Here is a 21,858-nt window from a genome sequence, read left to right as displayed (position 1 = left end):
TTACTTTTGTACCTCATCACCCACTAAATGCAACTACATTAGTGGACTAATAACACTTAGCGCGCTTAGGCACGGTTCCATCATGCCGCTTATAGTGTTGCCACATATAATGCTTAGTCTGCTAAACCCAGTTATCTGGCTGTGGGGCATGGGAGCCAAAGCTTCAACCATCAATGCAATTAAAGATTACTCGATTTACTACATGAGTGATCCAAATATTTGATAATTGTTCGATCTGTTTTTGAAATGTAGCTTAAAATATACAAGCTTCTAGTTCAAATGCATAATAATTGTTCAGTTTCGCTTCATTCAGAATTTGCTCAAGCAGTTTATATTTTTTGTAAAGTTAAACTTAGAAGTTAAAGTTAGAATTTTCTGTTTCACAATAGAAAACAATTTCCAAACCATTCGATTTAATGTAAAGCAGTACAAAACAGTATGTTCTGTATCACAATAGACAACAATTCCAAAACAATTGAATCTAACATGGAGCCAGTACTAAAGTCACTGCTCAAAGCAACACGTTTACCCTCACATTTCACTGTTTAGAACCATTTAAAAACATAAGAATCTTCTGTATCACGATAAAAAACAATTCCCAAACCATTGAATCAATTGTGGAATCAGTAATAAAATCATTACTCAGAACAATACGTTTACCGTACGATTCACTGTTTGAAACAATTCGAAAACATAAGAATCTTCTGTATCACAATAGAAAACGATACCCAAACCATTGAATTCAATGTAAACACAATACAAGCAGTATGTACTGCTTCACAATAGAAAACAATTCAAAAACAATTGAATCAAATGTGGAACCATAAATAAAATCACTACCCAAAACAATACGTTTACTGAGCATTTCACTGTTTGAAACAATTCGAAAACATAAGAATCTTCTGTTTCACAATAGAAAACCATCCCCAAACCATTGAATCTAATGTAAAATCACTGTTCAAAACAGACAGTTCTCGACATATTTAACAGTTCAAAACAATACAAATACATAAAAATCTACGGTATATTTGATTCTACGTATATGTATTAACAACATTTCATTTACATTAGAATCTTCTGTTTTGCGAAAAAACTTGTATGGAAAAAAGTCCTTTTTTGTATTGTTACGATACTTAACAACCTATACATTTCAATGTGAAATGCTCATTCACATTTGGTTCTATTGTTAAAAACATTTGATTCTATTGTTTTTCTATTGTTATTTTAACGTTGAATTTTATTGTGAGAGCATGGTTTTCAATGGTACTGTAACATTAGAATCCTATGTTTTTTTATTGTATTTTTTATCCGGGCAGTCCTTAGGACACCTGGTTTACCACTTTATTTAAACATTTTATTGACTTTAAATAGATGTATCAACTTATTCACTTTTTTCTCTTTCATTTCCTTTGCAACAAAAATGTCACGAACATCAACAAAACAGAGCACGGAAAAAATCATAAACTGAATAAATAATTAAAAATGCACGGAAAAAGATTGTTTCGGAATAGTGAATAGTTCAAACGTAAGAAAAACAGTATAATATATTGTTACATAAAGATCGGATGGTCCAGATGGCTACTTCTATCTCTTGCACTGATGGAGGAGCTTCGGTGTTGACACGAGTAATGCGTCAATCCATGCTGAGCTATGCTGAGATGTTGATGGCGTGACCGACACTTGAAAAAAGTTTCCAAAGTGCTCGAACCAGCGTTTCAACTGGTCAGCCGGATCGGTCAGTAACTGACTTTTACGGGCATCGTATAGCATTCATCTTGGTCCCACTAAGGCGACGTGAGACATCGTAGAGGAGACGGATGTCGCCTGTATTTGCGGCTTTCTCGCCTTTGTCGGCTAGGGAGTCCGCCCACGATCTTTTGTCTCGTCTACATGAGCGTTACACTTCCTTCTCGAGAGGCGAATAGCACTGACGGGCTACGGCTTTGGTTCGTGTTTTCGCTCGCTCTATCGTGGCCTTGGCATTCCTTCGCTCCTCTATCTTCCTCCAGGTATCATCTGTGATCCACTACTTTCTTCGGGTGCGTAGCTCACCCAAATTATTCTCGCCGGTGGCGATGAAGGCGTTCTTGATGGCGCTCCATTGATCTTCTACGCTTCCACCTTCTAGAATATTCGCAGCACGGTTCTCTATCTCCTCGACCTTTTCACCGCAGCGTCTTCCAGTGGGCGTGTGTTGAACCGGCGCTCGATTTTCTCCTCCTGTCGCTGGATCCTGGCAATACGCAGTCGGATCTCGCCGATTAGGAGATGATGGTAGGACGCAATGTCGGCGCTACGTTTGTTCCGCGCGTGGTTCCGCGTCTCAAGAAGGCTCCGTCTCCATTTTCGGCTGATGCAGATGTGATCGATTTGATTTTCCGTGATGCCACCCGACGTTCAATCTGTGTTCTCCAAAGCTCGGCCTACGGACTTCGCTCAGTCCTAGGACCTCAAGCTTCATACGGCATGCCTCATTGGCTAGTTGTGCCAGTTTACCCTGCTGGGCTAGGGTTAATGTATTGTTCGTGCAGTTGAAAATCGGAATTTTTGACACGCGAAAATCGATGTTTCTCCTAAACCGTGTGTCGGACGTACGTCGGGCACAGTGCGCTGGATAGAGGGCCAGATCCGCTGTCCAGCGCACTACGTCCGACGTTAGCTTTCACGTACGGATTTTGAGAAATTTCGATTGTCGGGTGTGGGGAAACTTCGGGTTTCAACCGCGACGACAATATTCCAAGTTCCAGCCGTTGAATCAGTTCGTAATCTTTCATTTTTGGTTTCAGTAACGGTTTTTGGGTTTCGGAACAGTAGGTTGTTGGCCTAAGGTCCCCTATCTACCGTGGTGGAGCTGCCACCTTAGGTATCCACTTATCCGCGAGCGGTAATGGCGGCGGCGGGCACTAATAACCGATTAGAATTTTGAGTTTCTTGGGGATCACAATCGGTTGGCGCCACCAAACGGTGGGTGAAGGGGTGAGGAAAAGAATGAAACTGTTTTGACTTTCCCCCAAGAAACGTCAAAATCCGAACAGGTTGGATATGCCCGCCGCCGCCATTGCCGCTCGCGGATAAGTGGATAGCTTCCGGTGGAGGAGCATTTCATACTCAGCCGCTGGATGCCAGAACAGACGCGCTGTTCGAGCCGCACCTCCTTGGTGAACAGACGCTCGAGATGTACCTCCTCAATCTAGCTGAAGTCAGAAGGGCAACATTGCTAAGCACACAACTCTTAGCTGGTGGTCTTTGTCATCGCTTGACCCGTGGAAGCATGGGGTAGGAACTTGTGAGGACCAGAGCTATGTTGGACGCTCTCCTTTTCGACTCGCCGCTTTGCAGCCCAAAAAAAAGGGTTACCATCAATGTGTTTTTCGATGCCCACAGGGTTACTGGAAGTTCAAATTAAAAATAAACCGCGTTGGTTTGCATGAGGTGTCGTTCCACTTATCCGCGAGTGGTAATGGCGGCGGCGGGCATATCCAACCGGTTCAGATTTTGACGTTTCATGGGGGAAAGTCAAAACAGTTTCATTCTCCTCCTTACCCCTTCACCCACCGTTTGGTGGCGCCAACCGATTGCAATCCCCAAGAAACGTCAAAATTCGAATCGGTTATTTGTGCCCGCCGCCGCCATTACCGCTCGCGGATAAGTGGATACGGTACTGAGAGGAGCAATCAATCTATTTGAAATTGATTATAGGTAGCAACATAATGTTTTAAAAATCTAAAAAAAGAAATCATATGTAGTGGCTATATAGTCACCGACGAACCGACGTGACAGCTAGAACAAATAAATTCAAATTTGTTGTCCGCGACGTCATGATGAAAAATAGCCGAACACTATCGCCACCTCTATCCACTTATCCGCGAGCGGTAATGGCGACGGCGGGCATGTCCAACCGGTTCGGATTTTGACGTTTCTTGGGGGAAAGTCAAAACAGTTTCATTCTCCTCCACCCCTCTTCACCCACCATTTGAGGGCGCCAACCAACTGCGATCCCCACGAAACGTCAAAACTCGAATCGGTTATTTGTGCCCGCCGCCGCCATTACCGCTCGTGGATAAGTGGATAACGGCTCGCGATGATTTGATAACTCGACACCGAACCCCCGTGTGTTCATATAGGAAACGGTTCGCGTCTGCGTTGATTTGACAGAAGCGATCGCTCGCTTCGGTGGTCGACCGTTAAATTTGGGGGGGACACTTTTGAATCAGTACTGTCACGTCGGTTCGTCGGTGATATAGTGGCTCAGAAAAAGGTGCTCTTTCGTGTGAAATTAAAAAGCAATTTTTTTCCAAATTTAAAAACCCAATTAGTCATTCTCGAATTTTCAGCTCGTCCGGTGTAAAGGATGTAGGTTCATCAGACCAAACCCATTGAGTCCGACGTCACGCTAAAGACCAATCCGACAAAACAAACCACCAAGGGGTCCAACTATGAATTAATTAAAACGAAAGTATAACCTGTTATTTTCTTATTCAAAAATATTTTTCTTATTTTCAAAAATAATCCACAAAATGCATGATTATGAAATATATGAAATAATGTCGCAAAAGTTACCTTAACAAGTTTTTCTGTATAGGAGTTACTACCAAGAAAAACGCATACGAAAAGTTAGAAAGAATAAATTTGAATGGATCATTGAAGCCGACTTTTCTGCTACTCACCGCATCAAAACAAAAGCGCCACCGTATATGGACGGTAACACAGTGACAGCAGTCGAGTAACGTCAAACACACAAGGCTACGGTGGCGCTATCTGTTCATTTCATAGCGGCCGTTTTAGTTATTTTAGTGATCCATTCCATCAATATTTTTAGAGCTCGACATCCTCTTAGCTTCTGCGTACCCCTCGTCTTTACCAAAAAGGATAGGAGAAGAAGACAAACCGCAGACAAACAACAAGAAGTGAAACTTCAAAACCGAAAAGGAAAAAAAACTGGAAAATCCTTTTAAACGAAGGAATTTAATTTTAAATGGCCTAAAAATGTCGGCACTGTTTGCTGCTTAGTTCGCGTAATAGTGTTATTCTGTGCCCGGTGGTGAAAGATTGCTGGAAAATGTCGAATGAGATAAGTTTTGTGGTGTCGTAATTAGATTAAGGCTGTTCCCCAGCATCAGCAGCAAAATAAACTCCTGTCCTACCGCTGGTCGACCCAACAAACAACATTCAAGCTGAGGCGAAAATCGGACCACCCACCGCAGCGTCACCATCCTATGAGCATGAACAAGATTCTTCTGGTGCTGATCATTGCCAGCGGCTTCCTGCTGATAATCTACGCCAACAGCAGTATCTTCAATCGGCGGAATATTCTGATGATTTTCCAGAAAACGGACGGCTACGGCGGGAGCGGCTTCGACCATCATCCGGAAGTGTTAGATAACAACGGTGGTGGTGGCGGAGGAACGGCAGCGAGGGTGGCACATTTGGTGGGCGCAGGTGGCGGTGGTGGTGGTGCTGGTGGCTCTGGGTCGATCCGATTCGGCGAACTGAAAAGGGTCAAGTACGTTCCGAAGGAGAACAATGCCACCGAGTATAACATCTTTGTGATCTACACCAAGGAGAGTCAGAACTCGAACCTGCGGGACAAGTTTGAGCTGTTTTTGAAAAGCTTGCTCAAATATACAACGATTCCGATCCACCTGCATGTGATAACGGACGAGCAGAGCGAAACGTCCGCTGAGGAGCTGATCCGGGAGCAGATTGCCCACTACCGGAAGGTGGTTTTCTACACGCTGTACGATGTGAAGGATTGCGCGGAGAAAACGAGCGACATCGTGAAGAACATGCTGCCGCTGTTCAATTATAAGACGGGTAAGATGAAAGATGATTTTAACTATGTTATTTTTGAAATGATTTTGAAATTCAATCGTGACTCGGTTTTATCACGATTTTGTCTTTATTTTTTCTTTCGAATTGACTTACTACCAAATTTTTGATAGAGTGTTTATTTGAGCAAAAGTTTTCTAGGTAAACATTCTTCAAATGCGTTGCAATTTATTTATTTTTATTCCATTTTTTACAGGAAGCTACTACAGCGACGCTCTGTTCTTGATCTCGCTCGGCTTGCACCGGATCGTAGACGTGAACATGAAACGGGCGATCATCATCGATTGCGACGTGGTGTTCCGTTCGTCCGTCAAGGACCTGTTCGACGAGTTCAACCGTTTCAGTTCGGATCACTTGTTCGGCCTAGCACCGGAGCTGACTCCGGTCTACCTGCACATCCTGTTCAAATATCGAGCACAGAATCCGCACACACTGTTCGGCACACCGTACTATCTGAACAAAACGGCCATCGGAAACTCGGTGGGCGGTTTCTTCAGCCGAACGGCTAAGAAAACCAAGCACGGCTATCCGGGGCTGAACTCCGGAGTGGTCATGCTCCGGCTGGATCGCATCCGGCAGTCGCGACTGTACGAGGAGATCATCAAGCAGGAATCGGTCAAGAACATGGTCGAGAAGTATGCCTTCAAGGGTCACCTGGGCGATCAGGACTTCTACACGCTGATGGGTTTTGAGTTCCCGGGGCTGATCTACCGGTTGGACTGCGTGTGGAATCGCCAACTGTGCACCTGGTGGAAGGAGAACGGCTACGGTAAGGTATTCGATAGTTATTTTCACTGTGAGGGGGCAATTAAGTTGTACCACGGGAACTGCAATACCCGGGTTCCGGAATGAGTTGGTACAAAAAGGGGGGAAAGCTCGCATTTACTCTTGCCATATCGCTGTAGGAAGTTTTTGTTGGTTCTTCAAATTCATACGCGCTTAAGGGCAACTTCATTGGTGGTTGGTTTCCCAATTATTATTTCCTTCTGAAACTCTAGGTATGAAAAACAAACCACCAGTGAAGTTACTCTATCTACATATACTATAATATCGTCCATGAAGCAAATTTGAAACGAAAAATTTGGCAATACCCATCTCGTACCCTATAAAACGCTTCCAGAACTATTGTAAGGTGTACCCACTTAGACAAAACATTGTTCTCTTCTTATCCTCTCTAAACAAAACAAAAACATTCCACTTTTGTGATCTCATTTTTAAAAAATGATCTGTTTTAATTTTAACAAAAAACGTACATTCATACTAGAGCATTAAGTGTACTAATTTTTAAGCTATTTAACTCTTAATTCAAAACACAATGTTTTAACACCCAGCTTCCACTTCTGTTGCAATATCCTACTACAACCTACGACGTCGAATCAAATTCCAGATGAAATCTATTGATTTCGAGAGGGAAAATCTATTTTTCCGGTTTATTCTCGTTTTCTGTACTTCGTTAAGTGTTACTTATTTTGAATGATTTTATTTAGAGTTTAGGTTTTTCGCTGGCTAACAGCGCAGATATACGTACCCCCAAGATACGTGTTTAGTTAAGAAACTTTTTATAGTGCAAGCTCACGTTAGTGCTAAGTAGGAGTTTTGTTTCAAACGAAAACGACGCAATGATAATAAACGAAGGTAGAAGATAACATTAAGGGAATGAGCAATTTCGTCTATCCGTGTGTAGAGCGGGACCGCGTCTCGCTGGATGTTGTTACGTTGAGCGGCCACGAGGTGAACTACTGGTCGCAGTTAGATGGACATTATTATACAAACGTGTTAAGGAAACCAACAATATAATCGACTGCAATTAGTTTTTTTTTTTTCATTTAGTGAACAGCAGTAGTGTTGAGGAATTGAAATAAGAACGGTGACTATAATACACCGACGAAATTATATATGCAGAAGGAATTGAATATAGATTTCTTTTTTGAAATTAGACATAAATGTAAGGCGTTTTCGTTTGGATGACAGACCTTGGTCTTGAACAAGTTTTTTCGTAAGTACAACTAGCTGTTGTTCTGAGTTTGAAAATGACGGATGGTTAACGGTAGGCGTGTTGCTGAAGTTAAGAAATTGATTAATTGCTTGTATTAATTGTTTTTGAAGATAGAAGTAATGAAGTATCCTGTATGCTACTCCAATTCCTCCAGGGACACCTTCAGAAATTCCTCCAGGTTTTTCCTTAGAAATTTCTCTAGGAATTCCTCGAGAGACTACTCCACGAATTTCTCTATCGTGAATTCCTTCATGGTCGTCTGGCGGCGTTCCGATAGTGATTGTTTCAGGGCTTGTCCCATTCCTCCCACGATTCCTTCAGGAATTCTTACAGATACTTCTGCAAGGATGCATCGAAGAATTCCTCAAGGAATTTTCTTATTGCTTCCCTCTAAGATTCCTCCAAAGATTCCTTCCAAATTTTAGGAATTTTACCAGACATTCCCCCGGATTTCTCTTCGGACTTCTTTAGAGATTCCTCCGATGATTGTTCCAGTGCTTTTGTCTTGGATTCCTTCACGAATATCTCCAGGGATTCCCAAAGCAATTGCACCAAAGATTCTTTTAGGTATTTCTGCAGGTATTCTTTCAGAGGTTGCTTCATGAATTTTTTCATGTAGTACTTCCGTTAGAGATTGCTCCAATAATTCCATAGGGAAACATTCGAAGCAATTCTGCAGGATTTTCTCTCAAAAATTCTTTTAGGTAATTCAGAGATTATTTAAAAATTAATCCAGGAATTCATTCAAAATTTTCTACTAAACATCCTTTAGGATTACTTCAGACATGAATTCCTTCAATTTATTTTTCTATGGATTCCTACGAGCATTATTCCTGGAATTCGTTTACAAATCTCTCGTGGGATTTCCTCACACACTCACACATAGAAGATGCCTGCTTAGTCCCCGGAAGATATCTCATTCGTTGCTTGTGTGAGTGTAGCTGGTCTGGCGATACTGCAGTAGCATCCACGGGCGGTCAATCAAGCTCAAGCTCTAGCTATCTTCAGGAATTTTTCAAGAATTCCTTCTGCTGTTTCTTCAGTACGTGCTCCTGAGTCCTGGAATGACTTCTGGAATTCCCCCTGGGATTTCTTCAGGAATTCCCCCTGGGATTTCTTCCGCAATTCTTCCTGGGATTCCTCCAGCAATTCCTCCAGAGATTCACTCGGTAATTCCTTCTGGGATTCTTGCAAGAACAGCTCAAGGGATTATTGCAAACATTCTTCCAAGAATTCGTCCGGGTACTCTTCTTGGGATTCCTTAAGGATTTTTTTCTGGAATTCTTTCAGGAACTCTTCCAGGAATTCATCCAGGAACTGTTTAGGAATTCCGTTGGCAGTTCCTCTTGGGATAGCTTCCACGATTTCTCCTGTGGTTTCGTCGGGAATTCCTCCAGGAACTGCTAAAAGCATTCCTCAAAGAGTTCCTTCACGAACGGGCGTTAAATCAAGCTCAAGCTCAAGCTTTCTTCAGGATTTTTCCAAGAAATCCTGCGATTTCTTCAGTACATCCTCGTGAAATTTCTTCAGGAAATCTTTCTAGGGTTCTTTCAGGAATTTCTTCTGAGATTCTTTCAAGAAATTTTCCTGGGATTTCTTCAGGAACTCTTTCTGGGATTCCTCCGGAAGTTCCTGCAGAGATTCCTGTGGGAATTCCTCTAAAGATTCCTCCAGGAACTCCTCTAGAAATTCCTCCAAAAACTCCTCCAGCGATTTCTCCTGGAATTGCACCCGTGATTCTTCAAGGTTTCTCCAAAGAAAACTCCAGGAATTCCTCCAGTGGGTCCTCCAGAGCTGTCATCTAGAATTCCTCCAGGCATTCCTCCAAAAATCCTTCAGGAGTTTCCCCGGGAATCGCCTCCAGGCATTTCCCCAGGCATTTCCCCAGGTTTTTAATTTTCCTCCGGCAATTCATAAAGGTTTTTTCATCCTGAAATTCATTCAGGAATTTCTCAAGGAATTCCTTCAGGAATTCCTCCAGGAATTCGTTCAGAAATCCTTCCAGGGACTTCTCTAAGAATTCCTCAAGGGATATCTCCAGCAATTCGTTTAGGAATTCCTCCAGGGATTCCACCAGGAATTTCACCAGGCATTTTATCGGAGATTCTTCCACGAATTCCTCCATGAATTTATCTTGTAGGAGGAATTCTTCCTTCAGAAATTCCTCTCGAAATCTGTTTAAAAATTTATTTGGGGTTCCTTCAGAAATTTCAGAAATCATTCCATCATCTTTTTCTGGGATACCTGCAATTTTTTTAAATTACTTCACGGATTTCTAAAGGAATTCCTTAAGCGATATGAATTGAAATTCTTTACAATAATTTCACAGGGATGCTATACAGAAGCCAAAATATGTTGATCTACAAATTGCTCCAGGATTTTTCTAAGAATTCTTTCGGGTATTCCTCCAGGCATTCCTCCATGACTTCCTCTAGGCATTCCTCCAAGCATCCTCCAGGAGTTACTCCGGGAATTCTCCCAGCAATTCCTAAAGAATTTCATCCAGGAATACCTCCGGTAATTCATACAGTCATTCCTCGTGGAATTTTTTCAGCAGTCCTACAGGGATTGTTTTACAAACTCCTTCAGGAATTCCTCCAAGAATTCCTCGAGTAATTCTCCCAGGGCTTCTTCCAGAGATTGTCGCAGAAATTTTTCCAGGGATTCCGCCAGGAATTTCTCCAGGGATGCCTCCAAGGAATCCTCCAGGAATTCTTCCAAGGATTCCATCAGGAATTTCTCCAAGGATTCCTCCAGGTATTCCTCAACGAAATCCATCATGAATTTCTCCAGGGATTCTTCCAGGAATTCCTCCAACGATTTTTCCAAACAATCCTCCAGGGATTCATCCAGGAAATCCTCCAGAAATTTATCCCGCAATTCCTCCAGGGATTCCTTCAGAAATTCCTCTCGGGATCTGTTCAAAAATTTTTTCTGGGTTCTTTCAGAAATTTCATAAATCCTTCCATCCTGTAAAATACAGATATGCAAATATTTGTATTTTCTCAGATAGTCAAGCTGCACTAAAAGCATTGTGCGCTTACAAATGTACTCCAAAGCTTGTCTGGGAATGCATTCTTTCACTGCGCAGGCTGTGCCAAGGGAATTCAGTAAACTTATACTGGGTTCCAGGTCACTGTGGCATTGAAGGGAATGAAATGGCAGACGAGCTTGCTAAAAGTGGTTCCAATTTACAGTTTGCTGGCCCAGAACCATTCTGTGGTATATCAAACTGTACAATTAAAATGGACCTGAAACGCTGGGCTGAGCAGAGGGTGATATCCAATTGGATGGACGTCAAAAATTGCAATCAGTCAAAACGATTTATAACACCAAATGCTTATAAAACCAAAAAGCTCTTAGAGCTCTATGTACATACACTGGCCTAGTAACTGGACACTGCCCGAGCAGGTATCACTTGAAAAATATTGGCCATATTCAGAGTGATATATGTCGTTTCTGTAATACGGAATGTGAAACCTCGGAACATCTGCTTTGCAGTTGTGGTGCTTTATACACGCGATCTGGTCTGCAAAACCTGGGAAGGTCTTGGAGTTTATCAATTCCATTGCACCTGACTGGGAGACGACGCGTCGTGGCAGTAGCTGATTACTTGACACATGGTAATTAGCTGGCTAGATGCGAATATCAAAACGGGACATGCCACAAAAGTTCAGCCTATTGGACGCAGTGGCTTAATTTCCCCAACATAGGAGGAAAAAAAAAAAAAAACAAAATCCTGTAAAGGTTATTCCGAAAGTGGGTCAAGTATCGTATGAAGAAGCAAAGAGTTCCACGCCTATCAGTTTGGCCTCTTTTCTTATAAAATTCTTAGAACGCATATCTGTGATGTTCATCTGGCCAACGTGCCTCCTCATGTGAACCAACATGCCTACCTATACCAATTTTTACGACCAGTGAACAAAAATATTTCGGATTATTTCATCTTGTAGCGACTTTTCGAACCCTCTAAGCAGAATACCCTCTTCGAATGAGTGTAATCAGTTTCGTACCTTATTTCAATTAATTGTACAGAGCGTATGAGTATTATCAAGATAAAATTACTTTATTAGATATTGAAATATTTCACATAAACCTTACAAGGGCAAGTAATAAAACACAACGATCATCGTACTACACAAAAACATCTCAACTTCATTCACACCACCATTCGACGCGTCAGATCTGAGCTGCTCCTTCCCCAGCAAACAACTCGCGCCTACAGGAAGAAAAACACAAACAGGAATATGACGATCATGGCCACGATCAGCAAGTAGAACATCTTCCTGATCGAATACTTCTGGTCCAGCGCGAGAATGACCTGCCGGATCGAGGCTCGGATTTCGCCTTGCTTCTTGTTGCTGCTGCTGCTGTTGCCATCCATTCGCTGAGCCAAACGCGAAGAAACGTAATCGCCATCGGCTCCCCGTGTCGCCGCATAGCTGGAAGCGATCGTACGCCGGATCGGATGATCCCGGACCGCGTTCAGCTGGGCATTTTCCGCCTTCAACCGGGACAGACGCTTGGTGAACTCGCTCAAATAGGGAGAATCCGTTGGTTCCAGATGAACGTCCTCGCGGCGTGTCTCCGTTGCCCTGGGAGAGGAGTAAACGGTGGACATGGACGGGCGTCCGAACGAAGTAGAGAGCTCGGGCTGGCGACTTGGGGTTCCAGTGGAAAATCCTCCGGCAATAGTGGTTCTCTTGCTGGTAACCGAACTAGAAGTTGTGTTGTATCGTGATTCACGGGACGGAGTGACCTGCTGTGGCCGTGTTCTGGGTTCCGGGACCGGTTCCGGTTCCACCACGACGTCATCCGTCGACTCGGTCAGGTCTATCTCCATGGTTTCCACAACTGCGGCATTTCGAGGTTCAACTTCCACCTGATGGATGTACGAAGTAGTGACCATGTCCGCACGTGACAGCGATGGACTCTTTGACTTCCGGTCACGCCGATTTACCGGTTGGGTCAACGGAATCATGTCTTCATCCTCATCATCGTCGGAATTTTCTACAATCATTGGTTCTTTTGGGGCGGCCAACGTTGGAGCATCGTCCTTGCCTTGAACCGGAGTGATTCTACCGGATCTGCGCTTCTGTACTGGTTCCGCTTTCTCCGATTTTGCTTTCGGTGGCGGCAAATCGGGCATTACCGGCAGGGTTTTGGACAGTTTGGCTGCCGAACCACCAATCGTAGCGCGCCGACTCGTTTCTTTCTTCTGGGCCTTCTTCGGTTCCTCAGCAGTATCCGTGTCCTCATCGGATGAAAACTTTGTGACGTGGATCGTGTCCCGGCGAGTTTTGCTGTTGGCGGTCTCAACGTAGTTCTTCAGCTTCTTGACCACCAACTTCCGGGTTGTTGCCGTTATGGGCATGTTCGGCATGCCGTATTCCAGCATCTTCAAACGGAGTTGATCGTTGGAAAGATCGTCAAAGTTTTCCATCCTGAAACAGGCATAAAAACACACAAATTTGTACTCTTCACGCCTAAATCACAAGAAAATCATCTCACCTTGCGATTTAAATCCCGTTATCTGGTTAGAACACCGTAATCCTTTTGGAAATCCTTTTAAATTTACAGCTCATCCACTCGCGAAGCCGTTCGTTCGTTCACTTTTTGCGGTTTGCGGAATGACGTTACTCCGCAGCGGCGAAAAGTTGTTTTTTGAAATGTCTTGTTTTTCTTGTTTTTCCACGACTGGTCAAGGTTTCGAGCAGTGGCGTTGTGTAACAGGGGTGTGCAAAGGAAAAACAAGTGCTCGAATGGAACGGGTTAGAAGTACTAGATGCCGCATTTGTCATTTTGACAGAAATAATGACAAGATGATTATCAAATAAACAGATAATGATGCAATCACGGATGCAATGGACCTTATTCATTTTCAGCTGATTTTTCGGGTCTTTGACATTCTTCTATGGAGATGACAGGTCCGTGTTATAGCAGCAGTTTTTCAACCATTGTAAACAAATGAATGCATGGATCTGTCACAAGAAAATGTCTATGGACTGATCCACGGTATGTTTTAGAGTTGAATCATCCTTTTATTTGCAAATGCGGGCACTGTTTACATTAAATGACACATTCATGAACATCCAGCAACCACAAATTCACTGGATTTACACCGGCTCTCGTCGGATGCAAAATGCGAGCAGTTACCGTTACCGGAGTAACCGTTTATTCACATCTTGCTGGTCGTTGGCTTGTGGCGTCATCGTAGACAAGTTCATGAACCATTTTACGATGCTCACATCATGCATCCAGCGAACATCCAATGAACTTTTGATCGCTGGATGTTCATGAATGTGTCAGTTTATGTAAACAGTACCCGCGTTTGCAGAAGAAAAGAAGAAGCATTACGGTGAAAAAGGAGGCTGTGGATAAGTCCATTTCAGCCATGGGAAAATAATAGGTCCTTTCAGTTGACAGGTCCGTGTCTGAGAGTCCGTGTATGTCCCTGTTTAAAACTGTCGAAAAAAGACGGAAACACAGAAATGTCATTATCATAGGAGAGCCATAGACTAACCACAGACAAACAGACGTATCACTTGGAACAAAATGCGATTAAAATCATCGTCACGAAAACATAATCGCCCAATGCTAACCACGTTGTAATTTCGCAAACTCGCTGAGTAGATGACGGAAGTGGGCAAACGTCAAACAGGAGCGAAAACGATGCTAGCGCCGTGAGCGAGAGATTTTCGAACTACAAAATATTAATTATTCGTTAAAAAAGGAAACGATGGGAAGTAAGTAAAGTAAGACGTCTGTTTGTCTGTTTGTCATGTTCTGATTATAGACACTGAGCATTATCTGTCATTCGATAAACTTGCAATTATGAACTTATCCACGATCTTCTTTGTTCCCTAATTTTTCTGAAAATGCGGCACTGTTTACACAAAATAACACATTCATGAACATCCAGCGAAAGTTCACTGGATATTCACCGGATGCAAATGCATCGTGTGAAGTCATCGTGGACAAGTTCATAAAGTGACTAAAAAAAAGAGTGGCGTTATGTTTTGTGTTTTGACAGGTCTGCTGCTCGTTTGGAACAGAAGAATATCACAAACAAACAGACGTAACGCTGGCAAACTTTCCGTCGACCAAATTGTTAGCGATCAATTTAAATCTTCATAGTTGTGACGTTTCACACTAGTGCCTTCTGCTGATGTTATTGCTCAGTGCAGTGTTCCTCTGCCGTGAATCGCGATTGATACTTCGGTGTTCAGTTCGAGGTCTAGTCCGTTTGATCATAGGTAACGGCACTTGATAAGAGTGAAAGTTAACAATTTGTATGTACTTAGCATAAATTGACCATGTGTTGTATAAATTTAGAGCAAATCGCATTTGAATATTCGGTTAAAAAACAAATAAACATTCACATGCTTCCAGTGTTTGAAGCTTTAAAATATATATACTAATCTTTATACTTGAAATATAACTCACACAACCATAAGACACACGTCGAAACAAGCAACAAATTTTGTGCATGTAAATTTAACGAGTAACTACCAGTATAATCTACGAACCATCCAAGCAGCTGCCCTAAACTCAACACTAAAATGCCTTTTGCAATCATATTAAATCCCAATGCATTTGGCAGCATTGATTCCAGTCCTTTTTCGCTGCAATATTCAGCGATAGTGAGATTCTGATTCACGATCGTTATAGAGCGGAATATTCCGTAGAAAGCGGACGTCACCATCAGCGCAACAATATTCCGCATTTCTGCCATAATGGATCGGGCGATGACTAGACACAATCCAGCCATGAGAAAAGTATTTCTGTGTGAAAACTTCATCTTGTCCACAAAAGCTGGCACTGTGATGCGGGTTAGTAGATCTGTTGTCGATAAAATAGACATACAATTTGCTGCTTGAAACATGTCCAGGTTTGCTGTTTTCTGAAAAATAAGAGTAATATGAAATACAATATTTTCAAAGCATATTGGGGGGTGATTACCTGCAGAAAATATGGAAAGAATAACGAAAAACTTGTCGATGCTGTATATGCTAACCCTAGACCTATTACTAAATTGAGAAAAGACACCCGTTTAAGTATTGCTACATCCATTAACGCAGCGAGTTTCGACCAGCCACTATCTGATTTTTTAGATGTATTCGAAGAGGTCTTAGCATTATCTAAAAGTGGTATCCGCTCATCGAATTCATCATTCATTTGAACTCTCATGTGCCACTCAACAGGTTGTAGAAGAGCAGCACCAACCACCTAGAATGATGCATTAAAACAAGAATTATTAAAAAAATAATTGATTGTATCTGTTATTCAAATCATACCCCATTGAAAGCTAATCCACCAATTATCAAAGTAGTTCCTCTAAAGCTAAAAATATCAAGCAAATACTGAACAAGTAGTGGCATTAGAATTTGACCTATGCCGGTCCCAGCGAGAGCTAGCCCAACCGCCTTTCCTTTATTGTTTCGGAAATAAGAATTTATCGCAACAAAAGTAGATGACTGTATCAAACCCAACCCAAATCCAAATGCTACGCTATAAGACAGCAAGATTTGCCACATTTGTGTTGCATACGCGCATGTCGCTAGGGCTACTCCTGTTAACAAGCTACCTAAAATGGAAGCTTTTCTAGTTTTGAACTTTTTAATTATCGGTCCCGTTATAAGGCCTGCAATACAAACAATATTTAGAAGTGATATGTAGTCTCATAAATAGTGGAACTCACCTGAAAAGTTCAGTGAAATGTTGCACACGTTCATGACAAGCGCTGCACCAAACGCATTCTCACCCATAGCCGTGAGATAATCACCAAACATTAAACCAAACACGGATATTAGAGATTGGTTGAAGACCTTGTAAGACATAATATATTATTCACAGTAAACAATTATACGCTAATCCAGTTGTCCACATACATTGATAATAGCACAGCCAATTACAATCATCCACCCGTAACCGCCATCAGGCGGCACTTTATTTGATACCATGTTTCCAAAATTCACTTGAACTAATTTTAAATTTCAACATCAAGTAATTATATCTCGTTCTAATCGAAAAGCGACCTGAACTCTTCTCAAGCCAAGGTTTATCTGACGAGTGATTCATTAAAATAATCTGGAAGCTGGACTACCACCCATCGCTTATCAACCATCAAACAGTCTCGCTAGGGAAGATAAAATAAATTCATCCATGTGCTTATCGCTTACGAGAGTGATGGAGCTTAATATCCTCTCGTGCGATGCAAATGGTGCGAAGGGTGCGAACCTGCTGGAGTGCACAATACATGCACACGGTACGTATGCGGACGGGATCGTGAGCATTCCGTGGAAAGTGCATTTGTTTTCCGTTCTCTCCTCCGGTTTAATGGGCAATATGTCAGTGCCGTGTTATCTGGTAGATAAACAAAATTTCGACTTGCATCCAGTCCAGACCATTGAACTTGCGTTCCGAAAAACGAAATCCGGGAGTGGAATTGTTTGGCATGTGTCTGCAGTCTGCAAGCCTTACTATTTCTGAGTTCATTTAAAGTTTTTTAATTGATCAAATATGTTTTGAAAATATGCTGTAACGTAGCGTGAAATTAGCCGTTTCAAAGAGACTCTACGCGAACTGCGCGAAAAACTGTGCAAAATTCGCTTTGTGCTTCTTAACCCACTGTTAATAATGTAAATGTTTAACGAATTTTGAATAACATAAGTCTAAAGCATAAAACATCGATTTGTTCTAAAGCTGATCAATTGGTCATCTTCCGTTGCTGATTAATTAATCTAATCGGTCGTTAGTTTTTTGGGTTTTACTTCATTTGTTTTTACACGATTATGTTTTGCTGGAATGTGTATGTGGTTGAATTGTGCATTTGTGCACTAACTCAAGAAGGTAGGACCACGTTGGACGTTGGACTTATTTATTTTAATTCTCTGCTAGGGTTTTGAACCATTTGTCAGTTGTCCTATTTTAGACACTTCTCGCTGAAATACAGACAATTTAAGTCCTATTGATTTAAGTTTTTGCGCATGGTTGAATAATGTATGCCTATCACCGTCAACAACAAATTAAATCATGATGATTAACCTGGGCTTGTAAGGGGCATATGTGTAAATAAAAAGAAAATCGCGTTAAGTACTGTTCCTTTGAATTCCACTAAGAATTTGCATCTTTTGACAGATACGTATTTCGACCTCAACTGTAAGGTCGTCTTCAGTGACTTGTACTTGACTCGACAGTCGAGTCAAGTACAAGACATTGAAGACGACCTTACAGTTGAGGTCGAAATACGTATCTGTCAAAAGATGCAAATTCTTAGTGGAATTCAAAGGAACAGTACTTAACGCGATTTTCTTTTTATTTAAATTAAATCAATTAGACCCTACCAAAGCCCACCTTAGGCGGGGTACTGTTTGAGCATTTGGCTATTATTAAAGTCAGGTTTTTTTACGTGGGGATACGTACCGCGTAAAAAAACTCAGTTCAAATTTCAAATAACCGCGTAAAAAAAGTCACACCATTTCTCGATGAATCATGCAAAAATAAGACGATGCAATTTTTTTTGTGTGGAGTTTCATTTACGCGGCCGCGTAAATAAAAACCTCGTAAAAAAAGACCTGACTGTACGAATAGTTATGCATATCTTAAATGAAGTTTGATTACGCTTAAAAATGTTTTTCTTACATAAATCATGTAAAAATTAGTCAGTGGGCCAATTTCAGATATAATTCAGATTTATTTGTTAAAAGACAATAATTCAACAACGTTGAAATCTGTTTCAGTTATCAAACAGTGTCGATGGTCCCAGCTCTGGGGCCGCCGATGTGAACTCTCTCCAATACTTTTGTAATAAATTTTCTATTTTATTATGACGTTGAATTTCTAAGTCGAAACTTAGAGTTCTCTCAGCAAAGAATCCTCTTTTCAAAGATCAAGGAGGATTTAATAGGGCCTGAAATCAATATTGGGTTGTATCTAATGGAAACCGTTATAGACCCTCTGAAATACGAGGAGCAGAGATTCGGTTGGATTGGAGGAAATACAATACGTTCAGTTCACTTATTGACTGGCAATTTCTTTATTCAAACAAAAACTTCAATTATTTATACGGGTTTCGGGCCTGGCTCACTCGCTTACAAACTATAGTCAAAAAGAGAAGCCAGATCTAGAATAGAAAAACCTAACATAAATCAGTTAATCAGTCCCTAAAATTATTGCTTATCCAGAGAAATCATCCAACCTGGCGGAGTGAAGTAGACAAAGAAGACCTATACCGCAAACGTCAAACTGCTGCACACTTTAAAAAGTATGCACACTACCTTGCAATAAAAATAAATTGTCGAAAATTTAAATTATGTTTATTGGCGTTCAGCTGCATACAAAAGTGCTGAAACTACACCTAATATAGTTTAAAAATAAGTTACATATTGTGGCAGCAATTGTGATTATCCCGGATATAAACTAACCATAGGGTGTTTGGTGAAAACCATTCCTGCACCATACAGTTTAACAGCTACAATAATGTGTATTGTAATGAAATGGTTCGCCAAAAGCTTTGCACATTGTAGCTACTATACATTTACATTCGATTTTTATGTAACAATTTCTCCGTGCATTTTTAATTATTTATTCAGTTTTAGATTTTTTTTCCGTTCTTTGTTTTGTTGATGTTTGTGACTTTTTTGAGCCTCAATATTGCAATAACGGTTAAGCACGCTGTAATGATACTTAATGTACCTCGTCACCCACTTCATGCAACTACATTAGTGGTCTAATGATATTGCGGATTTTTTTTTTAAATTTCCACTCTGCGGTAGCCGCCGAGTTCTACCGCAGCTGTCAAAGTCCTACCGCAGCCCTGAAAATCATCATATCATTGAAACAGACGGTTTAATCAAAGTATGCTTGCAATGTGAATTACTCTGGGAAGCAACAACAAACAATGATCATCGGCGTCGTATCCAAGGCATCTTTGACCCGATTGATGATAACTTGATGAAAATCAGTAGCCTGACAGCTGCGGTAGCTTTCTCAATCTTCCGTAAAACGGAAATTTTTCTCTAAATTAGCAACACTTAGCGCGCTCGGCATTGTTTCATCATGCCGCTCAAAGTATTGCCACAAATAATGCTTAGTTTGCAAAACCCGGTTATCTGGCTGGTGGGGCATGGGAGCCCAAACTTCAACTGGTAATGCAATCAGAGACTACTCAGACTTAGACGTGAGCGATCCTATATACACTGATAGGCAAAATAAAGTGCCCACCTCATCGTTTATTCAATTTCTCTCATTTACTTGGTTCAAAATAAACACTGTAGTTTTTTTTATTATCTATTTTTTTATATTCTTTTTAAGTTTCACTTATGGAATACCGAAAAAAAGGAGTTTTACTTAAAGAAAAAAAAAATCAATTTGTGTTGAAAAAAACAGTGACAAAAAAAGTGCCCACTTCATTTAGGCTACAGAAAACATAAATTAATGTAAAACAAAAGCTTTTCAATAATTGATGTGTCCTTTGGCCTTCAGGACCTCCTGCAGGCGCTTCGGCATGCTCTCGACCAGGTTTTTTAGGTGCTGTGGATCTTGCTCTTCCCAGACGCGCTCCAGGGTTTCAAAATAGTTATTTTTATTGGTAACACCAGCTTTGTCAACCCTGGCATCGAGAATCGCCCACAAATTCTCGATTTGATTGAGGTCCGGACTTTGTGGAGGTCATTCCAGCGGTTTGATCCGACAAGACCAGAAGAAAGACTTGGTCTTCTTGGCAGTATGCTTCGGGTCGTTGTCCTGCTGGAATACGAACTTCTCTTCAAGGCCCGTCTGGAGCAGCGAAACCTCCAGATTTTCTCGCAGGATGTTGATGTAGGAATCCGCCGTCATTATCTCGTCGATTTTCACGAGACTACCCACTCCACGAAAAACATCCCCACACCATTACATTTCCTCCTCCATGCTTCACCGTGCCTTGGATGTGGCGCTCCTGAAGCTCCTCTCCCGATCTGCTTTAAACACGAACCCGCCGCTTTCGGTTAAACAGCTCGAATTTTGATTCGTCCGCCCAGAGAACCGTTTTCCAGAACTCTAGGGGCTTATCAGCATGCTCCTAAGCAAACTCAAGCCGTTTGGCTTTGTTTGCCTTGCTGATGAATGGGCGCTTCCGGGCAAGTTTGCTATTCAACCCCTGTGCTACGAGACGGCGACGAACAGTTCGACCGGAAACTGATAACTGAAGGGTTTCCTGAATCTCGCGGACAGTTACCTTCGGGTTCTTCTTGACTTCGCGCATGATCTTGGTGTCCGTTCTCGCATCCGTTTTCCGCTTCCTACCTCTTCCAGGGCGATCCACCACTGATCCAAACGTTTTAAGCTTCAGAAGAATTTTGCCAACCGCTGCCTTACTGATACTGTACTTCCTAGCGACAGCCCGGTGCGATTCACCGTTTTGCACATCACGAACTATCAGTTTTCGGATACACAACGGAATTGCTTTCGAAACCACTACGTTCTCCATTTTTTTCAACTTAATCAAACGCGATCTCGTAAACAAATGCACCAGGTCAAGCCGTTTGCTTCAAAACATGTCAAAATATCAAAACATAAAGAATCGAGGGGAAAACATATCGATTTTTGAAGTGGGCACTTTTTTTTTGTCACTGTTTTTTTTTCAACACAAATTGATTTTTTTTTTCTTTAAGTAGAACTTTTTTTTTTCAGTATTCCATAAGTGAAACTTAAAAAGAATATAAAAAATAAGATAATAAAAAAACTACAGCGTGTTTACTTTAATTTGAACCAAGTAAATGAGAGAAACTGAAAAAACTAAAAGGATTTTGAACAACTCATTAACAATATAATGTATGGTTTTGCAAAAAATATATATGGAGAAAACTATTTTTTATATTGTTACGATACTTAACAACCTGTATAATATATTGTAAAAATCTTATTTACAACTCACTGTATGGTGTCTACATTACATCTTATTGTTTTTGTATTTTTATTTTTACAGTGGTGTCTATTGTAAAATTATGGTTCTAAATAGTACTGTTACAATACAACGTTCGGTTTTTCTA

The 21,858-nt window shown here is 41.4% G+C and overlaps 3 protein-coding genes across 3 annotated transcripts; 1 reads left to right on the top strand and 2 right to left on the bottom strand.

The window, feature by feature from the left end:
- Positions 1-4,870: 4,870 nt before the first annotated feature.
- LOC109408514 (xyloside xylosyltransferase 1) lies at positions 4,871-7,773 on the top strand. The gene is made up of 2 exons (XM_019681844.3): positions 4,871-5,814; positions 6,026-7,773. The coding sequence occupies exons 1-2, from the start codon at positions 5,217-5,219 to the stop codon at positions 6,679-6,681; spliced, it is 1,254 nt and encodes a 417-aa protein (XP_019537389.2). The 5' UTR covers positions 4,871-5,216; the 3' UTR covers positions 6,682-7,773.
- A 4,091-nt stretch (positions 7,774-11,864) lies between these two features.
- On the bottom strand, positions 11,865-13,494 carry LOC109408528 (otefin). Its single transcript, XM_019681850.4, has 2 exons — positions 13,337-13,494; positions 11,865-13,269 (listed from the first exon to the last, which is right to left on the bottom strand). Exon 2 carries the CDS (start codon positions 13,266-13,268, stop codon positions 12,045-12,047), a length of 1,224 nt encoding a protein of 407 aa, XP_019537395.3. The 5' UTR covers position 13,269; positions 13,337-13,494; the 3' UTR covers positions 11,865-12,044.
- Positions 13,495-15,211: 1,717 nt separating this feature from the next.
- Positions 15,212-17,135, bottom strand: LOC109622491 (monocarboxylate transporter 12). The gene is made up of 5 exons (XM_020076833.3): positions 16,717-17,135; positions 16,527-16,653; positions 16,123-16,469; positions 15,788-16,054; positions 15,212-15,728 (listed from the first exon to the last, which is right to left on the bottom strand). Exons 1-5 carry the CDS (start codon positions 16,786-16,788, stop codon positions 15,243-15,245), a joined length of 1,299 nt encoding a protein of 432 aa, XP_019932392.3. The 5' UTR covers positions 16,789-17,135; the 3' UTR covers positions 15,212-15,242.
- Positions 17,136-21,858: the final 4,723 nt, after the last annotated feature.

The sequence above is a fragment of the Aedes albopictus genome, chromosome 2 (assembly GCF_035046485.1).
Source record: "Aedes albopictus strain Foshan chromosome 2, AalbF5, whole genome shotgun sequence".
In the NCBI taxonomy this organism is placed as follows: Eukaryota; Metazoa; Arthropoda; class Insecta; order Diptera; family Culicidae; genus Aedes; species Aedes albopictus.
The sequence above is the reverse complement of the archived record's forward strand: the minus strand, read 5'-3'. Positions and strand labels throughout refer to the sequence as shown.